Here is a 19,061-nt window from a genome sequence, read left to right on the forward strand (position 1 = left end):
ATATAAAGTTATCTGAGTGGCTGTAGCTTATATAAAGAGTTATTTGAGTGGCTGTAGCTGATAGAGAGAGCTATCTGAGTGTCTGTAGCTAATATAGAGAGCTATCTGAGTGTCTTTAGCTGATATAGAGAACTATCTGAGTGTCTGTAGCCACATGGATAGCTATCTTAGTATAAATGAGTGACACTACAATAAATGAATGGGTGATGTTACTATACACAAGTGGTGTTACTCCATCTGTACCCAGTCTACCATGGTTCTGATATAAACCATCTGCAGAAATATGTTCAGTTCAGTTCCCTTTATTATAAACAGACATACTAAATATACAACATAAAAATCAAAAGCCACAAACATTCAACAACATCCGCAAAATCACAATACAGCTCATATTCATCAAACACAACAGTATAAAAACAGTATAAAGACAGTCAGCAAGAGCACGCATCTCTAATGTAATAGTCCTATGGCCTTGGGTATGAAAGAATTCTTCCATCTATTACTTTTCACTGTTGGGAGCCTAAATTTATGTCTGCAAAGGAGAAGCTGAAACTCAAAGATAAATGGATGATCTGGGGAGCTTAGTATCGGTCTTGGTGTCTGGATGGCCTGACCAATAAATATATCACTTAAGGGAGTGTGACCAATAAATTGATAATTTAAGCGAATTTGATCAATAAATTGATCATTTAAGGGAGTTTGACCAATAAATCGATAATTTAAGGGAGTTTGATCAATGGCAATTATTTTTTAAACACCTTAACAATATTATCGAGATTATCCTTATTTTGGACATTTAAGTTCCCAAACTAAGCAATCATAGAAAAAGTTAAAACAGATTCAATAAATGACATATAAAAAAGGCTCATAATCTTTCTGTTCACATTGAACGTGTTTAACTTCCTTAAAAGTGCAGTCTCTGCTGCCCTTTTAGGTGAATATCAGTATCATCTTAAGGACAGCTTATCATCAATGACCGTTCCAGGTACTTACAACAACAATTGCCAAACCGTTAATCAACTTAAGTGGATGGCAACTGGGGCACTTTATGGAAGTCAATATTCATGTCTTTTTGTTTTTGTAATGTTTAGTTGCAAATAGATATCTGAATATCTGACTTTTGTGTAAAGGATATACTTCACGAGAGACGAAACATGCCTGTGGTGAGCCAGTGGAAGAAAAGAGTTTGAGATTTTTAAAAAATAAATACATTTTTAAAAGCATGAACCTTAAACCTGCTGTGCTCTATATGTTAAAACATCCATAATCCAAGTTAAAAGCAATATTAAAGTGTATTGAGTTTATTTACTAAAATTGGGGAATAGTTATGTTAAAGGCAGTTGCGAAATCCACAAACAAATGCCTTGCATTCATTTTTGGATCTTCAAGATGTCTGTAAAGGTTCATTAGAGTGATATTAGCATTATCTACACCTCTACTGGATCTATATGCAAACCGCATTGGATTTAAATGTTGTTTTAAGTGGTAATGACCATCCATATTTGATTATCTTCCCGTGATGTATAAAAGTTGGTAATATGGATCAGAATGAGAAGTTCACTGTGTGGAGCACATGTAGCCCCTGTCCCACGTGTCTGACAATACTGCGTGTGGGTTAGAGAGAGCGCCATGAAGTGAGCAACAGTGACTTCCCTCAAAATAAGTGCCAGCAACGGAAACCTGTAAATGGTCATACAAAAAGAAAGAAAGTAAGGAAGGAAAATAAATCAAATTAAATGGTGCTGTGAATTTTAAGACAGAGACAAAGTATGTTAATGTGCTATTTTATTGTTACTAATTAGGTAGTTCATTAAAGGTAAACTCATTTTTGGTATTTTGCTTATAGAACCTATTAGTCAATCTAATACTAAATAGGCAGAAATTATGAGTTGACTATATATTACATTATAAAACAAATATAAGAAGTCTGAATTTGACAATATGGAGCCTTAACTGGAACCTGTGCTGTGGGACCTGAGGTTTTGCAGTGGAATGTTATCTACATAACTTAAAAAACAAGGAAAAAATGTTAAAAATTAAAAAATGGCTAAAATATTGTTTGTTTGTGTCAAAAAGAAGGTCTCTGTCTATAGCCTGTACTCAAATTAGTGTGGACAAGGAGTACAGTTTGTGCTGGCACTTTATTGATACTGTAATAGTCAGGACACATGACTCATTAAGAAAAATGCAATTTTGAAATATAAGCCTTTGGACACACCTAGTACTGTGTGATGAGTCAAAACAGGGTAATTCATGGTTTTGGGGTGTATACCCTTAGTCAAACTAGTGTGGCTGGGAAAAAAACCTTTAAGAAAGATGCCATTTAGAGGTCAAATATGGGTCTTGGAATTCTTTATTGACACGTCCAGTAAGCAAACCCAAAGGATAAGAGTGGCAAGGAAAATTCCCTGTTCCTTCCCCACTTCTTTCATAGCTAAACATGTGTCAAACTTCCCCACTATGGGATTGTCCATTCCCCACTAAGTGTGCCATGTACGTTTTATTCTTCAGTTTTAGTGTTCTGTTTTAAACTTTGACTGTGATCATTATAACAAGGTACTCATTTTTTTCCCCTATTTTTAATTCCTTAAGTGGAGCAACATCATTGTGCAAACAGAATACTGAAAATACCATTCAGTCATGTGATCAAGTTCTGTGGGGTCTGAGGGCATCCTAGTCTCAAATTATAAGTTTGGAAGATTTGCAATAAATCCAGATGTAGTGGCTGACATAAGTGTGCGTCTGGTATGGTAGCAAGGCAAGGTCACTATATTGTGGCTGATATTTATTTCAAATGAAATGAGGGAATACTCTGAGATGGCATCAGACTGGAGTAGTATAACTATGCTCTCTATGTCTACACTGTACGTCAGTACTAAATCAAATGTACGTCCACCAGAGTGTGTGGGTTCTCTTATACACTGGGTGAAACCAACTGATTCTAATATAGAACCAAAGACCGATCTCAGAGGGTCTTAAGCACTATCAAAGTGAATATTGAAATCACCTGCAATAATGGCTCTTTCTACTAGAGTAACTAGAATAGAGAGTAAATATGCAAGTTCATTAATTAATTCTGAGTAGGGTCCTGATGGCCTTTAGATACCAATTATTGAAAAAGTCTGACCGGGGTTCTTTTCATTGGCTACATTGTTTATACTAATAAAACAATTTCAAAGGATTTGAAATCATAACTATCTTCCTGGTTTATGCGTAATGTGTAACTGCAATGCCATGGCCAGTTAGACAAGGGTGGTATACATAGCTGCCAGTACTTGCTTAATTTAAAGCTAGGTACTCATTTGGCCTAAGCCAAGTTTCTGTTAGAGTACATTAAATCTATGATCTGTGTATGATTGTCATTATCATGAGCGCTGTTAGATGTTAGGGATCTAATATTTAATAATCTTAGCTTTAGATCAAAGGTGGTGGCAGGTGTTCTGTGTGTAATTTACTTGATAATTTTATAAAGATTTTTTTTCCTGGTTTTCTGTATTTTGCTTAGCTCGGGGAACAGACAGTGTCAATATGGTGAACCTTGGGTGACATATCGATCAGCCAATGGTTGGTTTAGCCTCTTTGTCTGCGGTATGGCCTCCGCTCTGGAATGTCATACATTAACTAGGTCTGTCATGAGACTATGGCTTATGTTACAGGAAAGGAGAGCAGTCCCCTCCCTAGTAGGATGGATATCATCCCTCTCTAACAGGCCAGGCTTATCTCAAATGTAGTCCGATTATCTATGAACCCCACATTGTTTTGTGAGCGCAACTTGGACATCCAGCAGTTCAACAAAAATAACCAGCTGTACGTTATATTGCCGTGCCACACTGGAATGGGACCAGAGCATACTACAGCATTGGACATTACCTTCGCTAATTGACACACCTCTGCAATATTATTCTTAGTAATTTCTGACTGTCAAAAGCATATATCATTAGCAAACCAACAACAAATACAAGTACAATCCAGAGAATGTTACTTGCTACAGGTGGAATTCACACTTTTCATTCTTTTGTATAACTGATTTTCTAACATATGACTAAGGACTTGATGTGAACATGTGTGACATGTAATGAGATCAAGGGAGTAAATTAAAATGTCATCAGTGTAAGCAATGACATATTTTCCTAGCATCTCACAGAGGACATCACTAATGAATGCTTGGAATATATAATACTGAATAATAATACCGAAATGCATCAACAGGTATTCGTAGTGTCCGGTATTAGCCATGAATACTGTTTTCCATTTGCTCTTTGATGCGTATGAGGCTGGAAGCACTTCTGAGGGTCTAGTTTTGTGAAGTAGGACACGCCCGTAATTGTTCTAGCACCTACTCATGACTGCATACAGACCTCTTTAATCTACTCATAGTCTTAGTTCACCATCCTTTTTACTGACAGAAAAATCCAGCCGCAGCAGGTGACATTAAAGACTGGATGGACTCCTGTGTTAATGCCTCTTGTACGTAAGTCTCCATAGTTTCATATTCAGTTTGTGTAAGGGGATAAACACATGAAGCACAGAGCCATCGACACGGTCAATAGCACAGTTGTAAGGTTCTATGTGAGGAAGGTGAGATGCCTTGTTCTTATTGAATATTTCTACAAGATCAGAGTATTCACAGGGAATGATGCTAACAGCGCCAATGCTAACGGCGCTAGTGCTAATGGCACTATCGGCGCAGCCAATGGCACATGCGCGGGGCCCACCATAGAACAGCGCCCTCTCATCATCACGGAGAGTGACGTGAGGAGAGTGTTTAAAAGGGTGAATACCAGGAAGGCGATGGGACCAGACGGTATCTGCGGGAGGGTCCTCAAAGCCTGCGCAGATCAGCTAGCCCCGGTATTCACCGACATCTTCAATCTCTCCTTGACGCTCGGTATCGTCCCGTCCAGCTTCAAGCGGTCCACCATCGTCCCCGTCCCGAAGAAACCTCGACCCTCCGACCTCAATGACTACCGCCCTGTCGCCCTCACATCAGTCGTGATGAAGTGCTTTGAAAAGCTAGTTAGAGACTTCATCACATCTTCACTGCCAGCCTCCATGGACCCACTGCAGTTTGCATACCGCCACAACCGCTCCACTGACGATGCAATTGCACATCTGCTCCACACTACACTGACTCACCTGGACGAAGGGAGGGGAAATTATGTTAAAATGCTATTTGTCGACTACAGTTCAGCATTTAACACCATCATCCCCTCCCTACTCACTACTAAGTTGGGAGATCTAGGACTGCATACATCCCTGTGCGACTGGATCTCCAACTTCCTAACAGACAGACCACAATCAGTACGGGTGGGCAACTGCGCCTCATCCACCCTCACCCTCAGCACTGGAGCTCCTCAGGGTTGTGTCCTAAGCCCCCTGCTCTACTCACTGTACACCTACGACTGCACAGGCACTTCCTGCACTATCAAGAGCATCCTCACAGGGAACATCACAGTCTGGTTTGGGAATAGCACCAAGCAGGACAGACAAGCACTCCAAAGGGTAGTGCGTTCAGCAGAGCGCATCACTCACATGGAACTTCCTGACCTGCAGACCATCTACTTCAAGCGGTGCCAGACCAAGGCCAGGAAAATTGTGAAGGACCCCACCCATCCCAACAATAGACTCTTCTCTCTGTTGAGGTCAGGGAGGCGCTTCCGCTCCCTGAAGACCAAGACAGAGAGGCTGAAGAGGAGCTTCTTCCCACAGGCCATTCGGGCCCTGAATCAGGGAAACTGATAAACTGTGGGGACCAACACCACCATGTAACATGACTGTATATCTGTACATCTGTATATATAGATTTAGACTCAATTACCCTGTTAGACAACAACTGTAGATATGTTATTATACAAAATGGATCTGTACATTCTGTAGATTGTGTACATATATACCCAACCATATACATTGTACATTGTGTATATAATCATAATATACATATATTGTACATACATTGTTAATATATTTTGTACATACATAGAATATATATATTTATCTGCATATATATATTTTTCTCTATGCACCCCTGTTTCAGAGACAGAGCACTCGCCACCATTTCACTGCGAGTTATACTGTGTATGACTATGTATGTGACGAATAAACTGAACTTGAACTTGAACTTGATGCAGGTGTTGCATAGAGTGCTTTTAAAGGATGTGAAAATGAGAGATACACAGGGGCAACCAGGAAACAATGTCTAGAGTGGAGCAAGAAATGTGAGGATTATGGAGTTAGAGCCAGATGAGACCTAAAATCACTAAGTAGCCCATAGAGTTAATAACAAGAAATGTGACAAGTTCTGAGTGGAGTGCTCTGGTGTCCATCCACACAGGTTTAATGAGAGAGGAAATAACTCCCTCTCCTTCTGGTCTACCATCCAAAGTGGGTAACTTCATGGATGTGCTGAGGTTATCTAGGGAAATGTCAAGCTGGTGAGTGAGTTTAGCATAAATGAAGTTCCCCTTGGTTCCAGAGTCTGTCAAGCTGGAACAGGCACAATAAGGGCAGAAACAGGGTGGACATATAACAAAGACTTGGAAATTAGCCTTTTGGTGGAAACATTCACCACGTTACCATGTGGGGATCTTCCTGTGCATTGACCTGAAGTTGGAACAGAGCATGGTCTGGGTCTACTTTGACAGTCATACAACACATGACCTGGTATACCACAGCATCTGACATCCACCACAACATCGGACATTGCAGTCACCCCCTCCACCTCTTAGAACATCACTTTCTATCCTTCTCTCTCTCCCTTCCTTCTCTTTCCATCTGTACCTCCCCAAAGTGTTCCTCCTCCTTCTGCCACAATCTTTACTCCATCACTCCCTCTTCCCTTACTTCTACTATTTTGTCCACCCTTCCTCACCCTGACTTTCTGTCTTCTCTCTCTGGTTACATTTACAAATACTGTCCTTTCTACATTCTCTTCATCAATTAATCTTTTGTGCCCTCTCTCCTCTAGACCTGCAGAGTCCTCCCCACCTGCCCCTTCAGCTCATACCAGTATCTCCTTTTCAGGTTCTCACTGGTAGTAACATCTGCAAAGTCATCCTTCTACAGAGGAAAATTCGAATAATCAGCATCAGAGCCACACAAGCACCTTCTTTGAGGAGAAGGTTGCATCAATCCACTGATCCTTTTCCTCTTTTCCCACTCTTCCAACCAGTGCTCATTCCCCAACATCCAACTCCATGGCTTCTTTTTCTCCTCTCTCCGCAGACAAAATTCATCAGCTCCTGACTTTCAGCAATCTGATGACATGTCTGCTGGATCCCTTTCTTTCCACTTTGTTCCAGATCTTAAGAGATCTGCTTCCTTTCATCTCTGTCATCAACAACAACTCTTTATCCTCTGGACATGTAACAACTGCATTCCAAACCACCAGGGTGGTACCAATCTTCAAGAAGGCCACATTTGACAGCTCCAACATAACCAATTACAGACCAGCATTACTTCTGTCTTTCCTCTCAAAAACCCTTGAACGAACAGTTTACAATCATTTATTTTTATTCCTCACCCAAAACCCAATCAGGCTACAAACCGGTACATTCAAGAGAAACAACCCTCAAAGCAGTGACAGAGAAACTTCATGCTGCTAAAGCTGCCAAACTGTCATCTGTCTTGATTCTAATGAACCTTTTTGCAGCCTTTGACACTGTAAACCACAACATACTCCTCTCTGTTCTCTCCAGCCTTAGTGTGACTGGCTCTGCATAGAAATGTTTTCAGTCCTATCTGGAGGGATGGTACTATCAGGTAACATGGAGAGGATTTACATCCAAACCATATAGACTCTCTACTGGTGTCCCCAAGAGCTCAGTATTAGGCCCACTTCTCTAGTCTTTGTATACTCATTCCCTTGGTGATGAGCTGTGCTGATGACACCCAAATATTTATTTCTTTTCCACCCTCCGACATGCAGGTCTCCAGATGTATCTCAGCATGCTTGACTGACATTGCATCAAGAACTCCCTGATATCAACATCTGAAGCTGCTCGTAGCCTGGTTATAACTTTGGACAATCAGTTGTCATTCTCAACTCATGTTTCAAATCTGACCTGGTCTTGCAGATTTCTCCTTTGTAACATAAAAAGGATTTGACCCTTTCTCTCACAGGAAGCTACTCAGGTTCTTGTGTAGTCTCTTGTAATCTCTAAGATAGACTACTGCAACTCACTACTTGCTAGTCTTCCTCTAAGAGCCATCAGACCTCTGACTGAATACCAGTATAAATGCTGTTATAACAGTGTGAATTAGTGATGCTACTATAACAGCATGAGTGGTGCCTCTCAATCTGGTCCCAGTCTACCACAGTTCAGATGGAAGTCAGTTTTTCTTTCTACAGAGTCAAGTAACTGCAGAAACATGATTCATGTGACCAGTCAGACCTGCTCTCCACAATTCCACAATAATTAACCAAATTTACTCTCCTCAGTCAATCTGTTATTTATTTATGTGATTGGAAGTCCTGATATCAGGGCCTTACACAGCAAAATCCAAATGATTAATGGATTCTTTTACAGTATTCAGTTGTGAACAGCTGTACTTGAACTAAATGTGGGTTATGTAGCACTGATAATAACAAGAACACTTTGTACAAATGCCAGTTAATAAAGTCCACTGGTATGCTGAGTGACATGGCTGATATTCTGCCCCAGCTTTGGAGGCAAAACATTTTAAATGCACTGGGCCTGCACCTGTCTGCCCAGTGTTTCACTTAGGTCCAGCAAGGCTACCTACATAGAGAGTATATCTGAGAGGTACACGTTGGAATGCATCTGGGCTTTGAGAAGCATTAAAAAGTTGTGACTTCGTATACCTTTGCTCCATTTTTCAAAAGGATCTCTACAAATCCTCCCCCCAACCCTTGGGACATGCCAGTCACCACGGCAACTTTGTCATTTAACATCATCATATACAAAGATCCTAAAAAGAAAATATATGCCTAGGTATTGGAAAACAAAATCTCAGATTTTATACAATTTCATATATTTCTTCTGTTATTGCACCTACCAGTCTTGAGATGAAGTGGGGCACTTATACCAGTAACAATGTTGTACAAGACACAGTACTACAGAAGTCACTCACAGTGGAGGAGTTAAGGGAAGAATTCAGGAGGGGTTAGGGGAAGAGTTGTGGGAGGAGTTAGGGGAGGTGTTGGGGAGGAGTTAAGGGAGGAGTTCAAGAGGTGTTAGGGAAGGTGTTAGATAGGAGTTAGAGAGGTGTTAGGAGAGGAGTTAAGGGAGAAGTTAGGGGAGAAGTTAAGGGAGGAGTTTATTCACGTAACTGCCAGTAAGATGTTTGGCCAATTTAATCTCATCAGGTAACTGACAAAACTGCTGAAAAGACATCTGCAGGTAGTCTTACAGTGAAAAGACCTGTTGTTCCAATAAATTAACACATGGGGGCGATGTTTATGTAGCAGTACAACAAGTGGCTCCTATGCAGGTCTCAGTAAACAACACCACACAGACATGCTGAAAGTACCACATCTTTTTCATCTGATATGCTCGCATAGCAGGAAATAAAATTAGCAAAATAAACAATAACATCCTTGTTTCTATGCTGTGTCGACTTCTGTCATAGAATAGCCACATCCAATATATAATATTTTAGCTTTCAGACCAGTGGAAATATGGCACTTATATAGGGTTCACTAGTTCGTGAGTACAAAGTACAGTACTCCAACCTGTCTGGTTGTGTTGACTGTACTGTGTGCTGTAACTGTTCAGGGAGAGTAAATTCCCCTAGATTACTGTGCAGTTCACAGAATCAGCTATGCATGTGTGGGTCAGGATACTTAGATGAACCTTTGGCTATTAAAATACATATTGATGGTGAAGAGTATAATAATAGAGTATAATAATAATAAAATGTGAATGCACATGTACACGAAGATGCTGGAGAGTCTGAATAGGTACACTACAGGTGATCTACAGTTGAGCTACAGGTTCATCTTCATTGGCTCCCTGTAGCTGCACGCATCAGATTTAAAACCTTGATGCTTGCCTACAAAGCCAAAAATGGACCAGCGCCTTCATACATGAGATCAATGGTCAAAGCCCGATCCGTACCTCGAATACTTCGAACCTCAAGTACGGCTCGGCTTGAAATACCTTGCTTAAGCTCTTCTATCCTGGCTCCAAGATGGTGGAATGAACTCCCACTTGCTGTCCGGACAGCAGAGTCCCTTGCAGTCTGAAGACCCATCTATTTGCAGAATATTTAAAGGACAACTGACACTACTCCCATATTGACTGACTAATTTAGTACTTATTGTAGGGCATTATTTATGCTTTTTAACAAACTCTAGCAATTATTGTTTATAGCACTTATGATTGTTTAAGATAGACCTTATGTATTTTGCACTTCTAGGTATCAGCATTCATCCCTGTATTCTACAGTATTCTAGTTCATTGGTATATTTAATTCTAACCTACTGTACTGTACTTGGATATATTCTATGAGTAAATGACAAAGCACTTTTGTAAATCGCTCTGGATAAGAGCATCTGCTAAATGCTATAAATGTAAATGTAAATGATCTACAGGTACTCTAAAGGTGATCTACAGGTGATCTACAGGTACTCTACAGGTACTCTAATGGGGATCTACAGATGATCTACAGGTACTCTATAGGTGATCCTACAGGTGCTCTACAGGTTCCAAGCTTTATGAATAATAGGGATTTCTTGCATTTTTATTTTATTAATTTGATAAATAATTAGGGACACATTTTTTCTTTCATTGGCAAAAATGGTTAACGAATTTATTGAAACTGTCATGCTTACATATTTTGATAATTTTTATCTTTAATCAACTGACAGTTACCAGGAATACATTAATCTTGTCATGCGTAGCTTCATTCTTGCACATTGCAGTGTGATGCAGTAAACTCGGTCGTGACTGTGGGCAGGCGCTACAGTGTTACTGGAGTTCTCGGCAGCTCTGTAGGGAAGGACATAAAAGCAGTGCCAGCACTGGCCACTACGAGCACAGCTCCATTCAGACTCTCATCCTTCACCAGCAGTAGGAACGCCTTAGCCACGTCCTCCACTCTGTTAGGAGACATCTGGCATTTAATCACATGCACATGCAAAACAAGCAAAGAATTACATACGGTGTTCTCACAAACACAGGAATATGCAGGACACACAACATTTGTTTGCTAATCAGGCATCAACAGCAGTGAATCATCACTGCATGAAGGAGTTTACAAAGCAGTCAGGAGACATTGGAGAATGTTTGCTACACATAATTCATTTACTCACTCCAGAAATTTGGCTTTTTCCATGATGGACTCCAACATAGCTTTCTCATCTGTCTGAAAGGAGTTGAGTAAAGCTGTCCGCACGAAACCTGGACAGAGGGCATTGATCCTCACCCCATAGTCAGCAATGTTTGAAGTTTCCTGTGGATACACATAAGCAAATTATAAGCTATTCTAGGGGCTCAACACTCCACTTTGTTAGGTGTGTGAGAGAAAGTGACAGTCAGAGAGAGAGAGAGAGAGAGAGAGTGTGTGTGTGTGTGTGTGTAGTAAATTCAATGTTATTCTCATCAAAGTTTTTCTGGTTTAAACGCTGTGTGTTTGAGTGGCATGGCCTGCAAAAGCCTGAAGATTTAAAAAAAAAAAAAAACTTTTTTGGAAAATTGTTCCACTACCCATATCATCTCTTTAACCATCCTCTTAAAACACGAATGCTAACAGAACTTCTAACCACTCTCCTTTCCTTTTACTTTTGTCCCCTTTTACTCAAACATTTAAAATTACTCAAAAATATCAAGTGTAAAACTGAGAACAGCCGACATTACTAAAGAATACATTCTGTATTCTTATATATAGATTATACATTAAAATAGTTTCTAGCTGTTTAAGAAGTCCTCATATAAAGTGAAATATATCAGAATATCTCGTTTCTCATTGACAACTTCTTTTTTTACTTCACTGTAATGGCATGGCATTCAGTTTTAACGCACTGTGAATGTTTGACTACTTCTTGTGCTTTAACTTTGAAACAGTTTTGTGCTGTTGTGAAAGGGGTTCAGTGAGGTGGTTCAAGGCCACTCTGAGCTGGACTCCTGGAGTGTACTGTAGCTTTATTGCCACATCAATCCTATCAGTCATTTCACAAGAGAGTCGGTCTTTGCTAGGAATGCAGTGATGTTTTAGTTTGTGACCTACAAAGCTCTGAATAGTCTCCTGTTTTTCCAGTGTAGAAGGTCTGATTGCTTTGGATCACAGCATTACACACAAAACAGTTGAAGTATGAAATAGATTGTGTCTCGGAAACTGGGCCAATGATATTCTATGAGCAAAACTATGTATCATAGAATAATCAAGTCATAATAAAAAATTCATAACAGATTTCACTGCAATTCAGTTTAAAAGATGATGCTTCCAACGTTGTGTTGACCTAATACTGCTGCAGTAGGGGCTGTAAGTGTGACTCCAGTTGTACCGTGTGCACTTTAGGAAACTCAGCAGTAACCTCAAGCACCTACACTTAGACAACAGAAGACAAGCAAGCACAGAGACTCGGGGACCACACAGCGTCCTTGGAATGCATGCAGTATATGTTAAACGAGGAAGTGGTTGAGGGTACTAGAGAGAGCACGTACAGCTAGAGCGCGACTGAAGCCCACTACACCATGCTTTGTGGCGGTGTAGATAGGAGCCCCTGGGAGAGGACCCAACCCTGCAACAGTAACACACTCACAAATACAACTGAGCATGGGGTAGGAGACAGTGGACAATTCATAATATAATATAATATAATATAATATAATATTCTTCATGTGACTCTACATTTTATCAGTGCTGCTAGAAGGTTTACAGCACAAGAAAAGAAAAATCACATACAAGAATGTAGTGAAAATAAATGTTGTATTAGTAATGTTTTAGGCTGGTCAAAATTCAGTATATATGAATCACAAAATTACTGTAAAACAACTGATCATCACCAGTTTTTAGGTTTTCTAATTGGCCTTAATTCAGTTTACTTAGACCTGAGCTTTCAGAATGTTCTGCTTCCCCAATATCATGCATGAATTATTTCACTTCCTGCTTGCCGTACCTGCCATTGATGCAACATTGATGATGACTCCTCCCTGTCCACCATTCTGCTTCTTCATGTGATCCATAGCCAAATAGGTTCCCCTCACCACCCCACTCTGTTATCAACCACAGCAATGGTACACATACTCACTCCAAACAGCTCTTCACACTAAACATCACTCACTGGGAACAATATTCTGGTTAGATTCAACCGCTGGATATGCTCTATAACATTTTAAACAGAGTCACAATTCAGTTACACTGTACAAAAGCAAATTCTTACTAAGTTTATGGACACTGTTTTCTCCCAATCCTTTTCATTGAGGATCCCAGCATTGTTGCAGAAAACATCTACCCGCCCAAATTTGTGGAGGACCTTCTGGAACGCATCTGTAATTAAAAAACAACAGAAATCGTTCTACAGCACTATTTAGACAAAAAAAAACACAAGAAAAAAATTACATAAAAGAGGACAGAAAATTTTACTCAAATTTAATGAACAGCCTGTAAGAAAGGATAATAGATGTTGATACAAATATGAATAAAAATCCATTTATAAACAACAGCATTTATATTCAAGTCATTTATGAAAGTTTGTTGATGTGCATTGTTAAGAGAAGAACTATGAGATCCATTTTCTCTTTGTGTTAAATGTATACACACAATGTTAAAAAAATAAATAAATACAAAATAAACATGAACATATCTGGGATTAAAGTTTATATAACATGATTTATTAAAGTTTTGCCCATGAAGAAACCTGTAAACTTGATAAAACCAGCAAAACAATTGCTTCTTTCAAATGGTGTTAATGCCAGTAGGATCATTTAGCATGTGAGGTAATGAACCAAACCTCAACGAATTCTGAGAATGGATATTGTATCTGTAAATGAACATGACTGAAGGACAGGTACAGCATCATTAACAGCTGCTGGTGTTGTGATGAGACTACGAGAGATGAGACTATCCAACATCAGCATTGCCATTGAGATCATTTAGCACATGTAGAAGTATTGCCTTTGCACATAATGTCATTCACACAAGTTTTTCTTTCTAAATTACAATAGATTACAATGGTGGTCAGGGCACATGTTTACCACCTGTTGGATCTGGGTTTGAGACGCAGGTGTGGTGGTTTCCTTCAGCCTTTGTCACATTGTGTCAGAAGTGGGATGGGACTGCAGAGGCCATGTGAACTGAGGCTTCCTCATGGTTAAGGAAGCTGCCCCTGTCATTAGGGGGATGGTATAAAGCCCAGTGTGTGAACCCTGGTGAGGGTTGTGTAGTTCTCTCTCCTTCAGAGTGTGATGGTCGCTGCCACCACATTGCTCACCTGCGCTTCACCCCTTTCATGGGTTCATCACTCTCCAAGCCTTCATCATCCAGGGTCACACCCATGTCTCTCACCAGGGTTCACACACTGGCTTTATACTTTAAGTTTAAATGATACATTTTGTCAGTCGATTGTGCAGTTTGCTTATGATAAAAAACAAACAAACATCTGGATCAGCATAATGGTAAGCTAGCTAGCAAAGTAACTTAGCTAGCTAGTGTTAGGGTTAGTAACTTATTAACTTAGTAACTTAAGTATCTTAGCTGTTCTAAATCAACTGTATGTCATTATCTGTCGATGTTTTAAAGTTGTATTATGCTCCCGGGCTGCTACAGTGCGCGTCTCTTGCTGTGATCCAGTTTTGGATTTGAGTCTAACCTTGTTACTGGCTCTGGCCCTTTCCTTGATTGATTGCTGTGGTCTATATATATCTATGTAGTCTACTGCTGCAAGAAGAGGAAGCTTGCCCAAGCTCACCCCAGCTTTGTGTGAGTTTTCTTAGCAGACAGTTTGTTTGGTTTTGTGGTCATACACTGGGTTTCACTCATGTTGTACTTCTGTGTTTTGTCTATAGTTGTGATTCCATGCATTAGAGTTCTGGTGTATGTGTATGTGTATGTGGCATATATAGTTAGTGATGGTAGGTGCCTGTTACTGTTCTTTAATGGAAAATTCTGTTTAATGATTGAAGGATTTGTCCTTTGATTTAAGGGAAACTAATTTTTTAACAGATTTTATTTTTTTAGTGTAGTGAGCATATTCATTAACCTCAAGCCTAGTTAAAGTATAATTTAAGGTATATTTCAAGTAAAAAATAATACTTCAAATATCTCTGAATTTGCATATTTGTGATTTTTTTCCCCTGTGTGCTGGAATGTGTCCTGGTTTGTACAACTGGTTTGTACAATCATCAAATACATTAGCAAACTATACCTTATTTAATAAATTGCCTCCAGTTACAAAATTGCAGCTTGGCTTACACCCACCACTATGACTGAGAAAAGAAGCATTACTTTGTAGTCTTTTAGAAAGATGAACAGATGACTGCTGGTGCATTCTTCCACTGTGCATGAGGCACACAACACCAAGTTCATGGGTTCAGTTCCCAAGGAACACAAACAATATTAATAATAACTTTATTTATATAGCATCTTTCGTACATAAAAGTGAAGCTCAAATTTTATTTTTATTTCATAATAAAATTAACCAAAATCCTGTAAAATTATTATTATAATGATTCATTATACTAAATTATTATTAATTATAATATTAACTATAATAAAAATATGAAAAAAATAAAATTGAACAAAAAATAATAAAATAAACAGTTGTAAATAGAAAGCAGAAAAACAACTTGTGTCTAAAATAGTAATATAAAAAAAATAGATATATGAAAAAAAAATAGAATATAATCAGAATGCTAATGAAATAAGAACAATAGAATGCATAAGATTTAAAATAACCAGAACAGAATTAAACAGTAACTAAAATGCTAAGATAAATAAAAATGTTTGCAGCAGCATTTTAAAGATAGTAGCAGATGATGGATGAGGAATATTGATTAGTAAGTTTTTAAGATTTTTGGTCCATAAAAACAGAAATCCTGGGAATCCTGGAAATATAATATGTAAATCATAATAATATGTAAGTCACTCTAGCTAAGAGCATTTGCCAAATCCTGCATGTGCAAAGTCCACAATCCACACACCTGCTGGACTTAAATAAAACTGGGTTTGGGTAATGATATATTTTAAGTCAACAACTGGGTATTTTGTTGTGTAGGATCTCAGGAAGCTGTTTTGCAAATACCAATTACATGACTTCCACTGCTTGAGCCAGTTACATTCCTGAAGTTCTGCTCCAACTTGTGAGACACTATAGCCAAAGCTTCCCCCAAGTAACAATTTGTCAGACTTGATGAGCAGAGATGTAGTCAAATGCATTAAAACAGATTTTAATAATAAACAGGGGCAATCCAAAGGCAGTCAAAGAACAGGCAAAAGTATCAATCCAGCAAACACATGAGAGGCAAAAAATACAGTATATTCAGTATATCCAGTATATCCAGACAGCAGGCAGTAAAGATTATAACCAGGGTAACAAACAACAATAAAGGCTGAGAAACGTACGGCAAGCAACCAAGACTTTGCAAAGTCAAACTGAACAAAAGCAAACTTGAATAGGAAGAAATATTAGGAAAAGCAAGACACAGTTGAATTGAGCAGGAGGTTTGTTGGTAAAGTAGTGAAATACGAACCTATTCTACTCAGGCTGCGTGACACAGCTCAATAGAAAAATGTTTTTAAATAGTGTGTGATGAATGAACACATCTATTTAAGAATATAAATAAATACATATATCATGGCATATTACAGTAAATTTAGTTTAGTGATTGTCACATCATACCAAAACTCCAAATCTTATTTCACTCCTGTGAAGCAAATTGTTTCAATATGTTGTCGAAGCTTGTGTAAAATGGCAAAAATACCACATTACTGATTACGTGGGAAGCCCGAAACTGGGAGGATTGCCTGGATTGCAACACTAAAACTCTTTGGTGCCAAAACACAGAAGCTTGTATTCTAACACAGGAATGAACTTTTGCAGAATTTCAGTTTATATAATTAACAAATGGGGAGTAGAACAGATGGTAAGTGATCTGTAGTATGGCAAAATTGGCAAGGTACCCCCCAAGAGATTATGTGTAGTCAGATGTGTAACTGTCAGGAGGTTACAGGAAACCGTCAACTGTCAATGCCTCAAAGCTTCGAATCAAGAAGAAGCCGCAGAAGTCTTGTGATTTCCATAATAATGGGCGTGGACGAGATCTGACGAAGTGTTAACGACGTTTTATAATTTTAAAAGGTCAATGATCGTCACGTATATACAATTCTCTTCCGTATATTTACTACAAGATACACAACCTAACACTTAGACAACGTCCATTCTTTCTCGTCAACTAAAACTATAAAGATTGATCTTTTTTCTGACACGGAAGCAAAATACAATCCTCTTCCCTTATTAAACGTAAAAGATCAACTTACCTTTAAACAGTTCGTCTGAGGCGACATCGCAAGGATAAAACTGGGTCCTGTCCGATCCATAAATCTCATTAAAGTGGGCCTGCACCTCTCTACCCAGTGTTTCATTTAGGTCCAGCAAGGCTACCTATATAAAGAGTATATTTGAGAGGTACACGTTGGAATGCATCTGGGCTTTAAGAAGCATTAAAAAGTTGCGACCTTGGATACCTTCGCTCCGTTTTCCAAAAGGATCTCTGCAAATCCTCTCCCCAACCCTTGGGACGCACCAGTCACCACGGCTACTTTGTCGTTTAAGATCATCATATACAAAGATCCTAAAAAGAAAAGATATGCAGCAGCAGACTATAACCTAGTTTTGATAAAAACACAATTTTCTATTAGCGATGAAACACTTAATGTTCTCTATCACTCGCACTATAACGCCTACCAGTCTTTAGCCGAAGGGAAGTGCCTTCCTGTATTCACTAGACTAACACAGTTAGGCTCAACAGGGAGGAGTTCAGCTTGACAGCTATAACCTGTGAAGAATTTTCATCTCTATCTTTTACCACCCACATAACGTTATCCTTTACTTCAAACGAAGCTTACGGTCTGCTGTGTTTGAGGGAGTGGTTTTGATCAATAGTAGTGGCTGTGCATCCTAATGTTAAAGTAACAAGTATCTGGCCACGGCATCTAGACAAGTAGTAACCTATATTGTTAGTTATAAACTGTTAGGTTTATAAGTTTTATTTTAGTGCTTCCTTTCTCATCAGTTACACAAAGTAAATGGCTGTGTTCGTTACAGACTACAGTGTGAAGGTAATCTACTGACAGTATGAGTGAATGAATCATTTACATGTAGTTATTAGGATGTCAGCTTATTCAGAACCAGCTAACACTTACGTTGATGATCAGTACCCCCGCCATCCTTCCTCCAGGGCTCTGGAAGGCTTAGAAATAGTTTACCACGTCCAAAAAAAAAGTCATTTACTGTGGATGAGCACTGGGTGGCGCACTTTAGTGCGCTTTAGTGGGTGCTGATGTGAAGTACTACAGTAAACAGAACACAAAGTATGGAAGTACTAGCATGTTGGTTATTATTTAACTACTGTCATTGTTACCTGGAAGAATCTGTAAGTGTTTCCATCACTTACACTTGTACTCACCACCCACTTTATTAAAAACATACAGTGCACCAACACCTGAAATTTGATCAGGTGCAACAGATGTACAGTTACAGACTGTAGGCATCTGTTGGTAAGCATAGTTTGAGTTGAACTAATAAAAGTTCACCAGGAACAGCAGTGTTGTTTTTTTTCCTTGTGTATCACTATTGTAATGAGAGTAATCTTCCACTCATTCGTAAGCATCCAACACTGGTCCTGTGGTCAAACTGATCAATGATGAAGGACTAGAGAATGGCTAAAATTGTGGGCAGACTAACAGTTGAACTTATTTGTGTTTCTAATAAATGTCAGCTCAGTGTAAGTGGCCACTTAGAAAAATACTTATTTGATCAGGAACACACTGATCTGTCCTGCTTGGTGGTATGGCAGGTCATGTAAGGTGTACTAAAGCACCTGGGGACACTGTACTCTGCCACTGTTGAAATCCACTTCTTTAAACTTCTTTTCACTGTGAGT

At 39.1% G+C, this 19,061-nt stretch overlaps 1 protein-coding gene across 2 annotated transcripts; it reads right to left on the bottom strand.

Annotated features, from left to right (window-relative positions):
- Positions 1–10,748: 10,748 nt before the first annotated feature.
- On the bottom strand, positions 10,749–18,337 carry zgc:56585 (uncharacterized protein LOC393297 homolog). 2 transcript variants are annotated; one of them, XM_035527706.1, is made up of 8 exons: positions 18,322–18,337; positions 17,644–17,750; positions 17,437–17,560; positions 13,343–13,449; positions 13,079–13,175; positions 12,624–12,700; positions 11,273–11,412; positions 10,749–11,059 (listed from the first exon to the last, which is right to left on the bottom strand). In XM_035527706.1, the coding sequence occupies exons 2-8, from the start codon at positions 17,737–17,739 to the stop codon at positions 10,921–10,923; spliced, it is 780 nt and encodes a 259-aa protein (XP_035383599.1). In that variant the 5' UTR covers positions 17,740–17,750; positions 18,322–18,337; the 3' UTR covers positions 10,749–10,920. The 2 variants fall into 2 exon arrangements, with proteins under 2 accessions (XP_035383599.1, XP_026852371.1); XM_026996570.2 differs by lacking the exon at positions 18,322–18,337 and adding an exon at positions 17,864–17,975.
- Positions 18,338–19,061: the final 724 nt, after the last annotated feature.

The sequence above is a fragment of the Electrophorus electricus genome, chromosome 6 (assembly GCF_013358815.1).
Source record: "Electrophorus electricus isolate fEleEle1 chromosome 6, fEleEle1.pri, whole genome shotgun sequence".
NCBI classification, from domain to species: domain Eukaryota; kingdom Metazoa; phylum Chordata; class Actinopteri; order Gymnotiformes; family Gymnotidae; genus Electrophorus; species Electrophorus electricus.